Below are 1,682 nucleotides of genomic sequence, written 5' to 3'. Positions count from 1 at the left end.
CCATGAACTCCAGAGTCACTGCTGTATGACAACACATTGGGAGATAGGTATGTATAGCACCTGAATATGCTCCTAAGGGTGGATGTCACAGAACTTATAGAGAATCTTAGAATTATGCCCCATGAGCTAGACTGAAGGAGCCTGAAACTCCCACCATGGATATTAGACCCACCCTTGCCATGCATCAGCAGACTCTGGGCTAGACCCACTGCAGAATCAGGTTCTGGGGACCTCCTCTATCAGGAGAGGTAATGGCTACAACCATCACCAAAAATACATAGACATGTGAACCAGGCTTTTATACTCAGAGAAACAGCAGCCCAGAAAGGGAAGGGACTGTCCAAGTAGGATCTTCATCTGCAGCTGTATCAAGCCCATAAGCAGATTCACCCATCTGAACCCACATTCCAATAGAGTCTTTGTTAGTAATCTCGGGACAGGTTCTATGCAGGTGAAATGTTTGTTTCTTAGGGATATTATGGGAGGTGACTTTCTGGGTTCTTTGCTCACAATCTTACCCACCTGCCTCATCATCCAAGTTGAGGCCCAATGCCTCTCTTTGGATGCTACCTTCTATATCCCAACAGTTAAGCCCCAGCCTCTGGTTTCTCTTTTGGGGTATTTGTTGGTCTCTGATACTCCCAAGGTGACATGTCTGAGAAATTAGAAGTGTCAATAACAGGAGCTGGTTGTTAGGCTGCCTGTGTTTGCATCACAGTCCCTACAAGGATGTGTGTGATACTTACGAATTGGTGAGAAGGGCTTTTTGGGAGACCAGGTGGAGGATTCACTGGTTCCTAGGAAACAGAACAAGAAGAGGATGTTCTTCCTGCTGCCTCTCTTACACATGCCCTGTAAACTCCTCAAGGTGAGTGAGCATTACAGGAAGGACCATTGCTGGTATCCAGTTGTGTGCTGAGGAATGTGCCTTATGTCTAACCATTCCTGTTGTGTCTTTAATCTCACCCCAGTCAAGAGTTCTGGTACAGTGTTAATTGAAAGCCACTCTGAGATGTCAGGATCACCTCACCTGAGACGGTGAGCTCCACAGGGGCACTGGCATATGACAACAGGTAGACAGATGAGTCTTGAGATCCATAGCACCTGTAGGTGCCTGAGAGATGGGAGGTCACAGCACTCATGGAGAACTCTGCCTGGAAGTGCTGATCGTGGTACTTTGATTTTAGTTGCAGGGGTTGCTGGGCTGATCCCTCCTTGGACAGAATGAAAGTGTCCACAGAGTACATTGACCAACACAGCAGGGTCACGTTCTCTCCCGAGTNTACTGTGGAGTTAGGCTTCACTGAGAGGGAAGGAGTGATACGGAGCTGTACTAAAGAGAAGAGGGAGGATGAGAGGCTGGCTTCTGAGCTCCAGTCACACATGACTCCACCCTGAGAACCTGGGCCTCTGACTCTTTTCTCTGAATGAGCTCAGCTCCTGTTCTCTTCTTCACCCACTCCTGCTTAGGATTCCTGTCTACATCCTGGCTATCAGCTCCCCCATGAGAGCCGGAGAAGATGCTGGGTTCCTGATTGAGTCTGTTGAGTTCCTCACCTGTGATCATGATGTCCTTGGGGTCACTGGAGGCTGACCACTCAGAGGAGAGGTTGTGTGCCCCATAGCATCTGTATTGGCCTCCAGTGGTGTGGCTCACATAGCCCAGTGTGAAGTTGGCCATG

General features: G+C 48.8%; 1 protein-coding gene across 1 annotated transcript in view; it reads right to left on the bottom strand.

The window, feature by feature from the left end:
- Positions 1–746: 746 nt before the first annotated feature.
- Positions 747–1,682, bottom strand: part of LOC110314713 (leukocyte immunoglobulin-like receptor subfamily B member 3A) — a gene marked incomplete at both ends in the record, with an annotated part of 3,578 nt that continues 2,642 nt past the window's right edge. The window contains 3 exons of the mRNA XM_029534622.1: positions 747–797; positions 1,031–1,333; positions 1,558–1,605. Coding sequence (XP_029390482.1) covers positions 747–797; positions 1,031–1,333; positions 1,558–1,605 — 402 coding nt within the window. The remainder of the gene's footprint in view (positions 798–1,030; positions 1,334–1,557; positions 1,606–1,682) is intronic.

This window comes from Mus pahari, unplaced genomic scaffold (genome assembly GCF_900095145.1).
Source record: "Mus pahari unplaced genomic scaffold, PAHARI_EIJ_v1.1 scaffold_15501_1, whole genome shotgun sequence".
Taxonomy (NCBI): domain Eukaryota; kingdom Metazoa; phylum Chordata; class Mammalia; order Rodentia; family Muridae; genus Mus; species Mus pahari.
The sequence above is the reverse complement of the archived record's forward strand: the minus strand, read 5'-3'. Positions and strand labels throughout refer to the sequence as shown.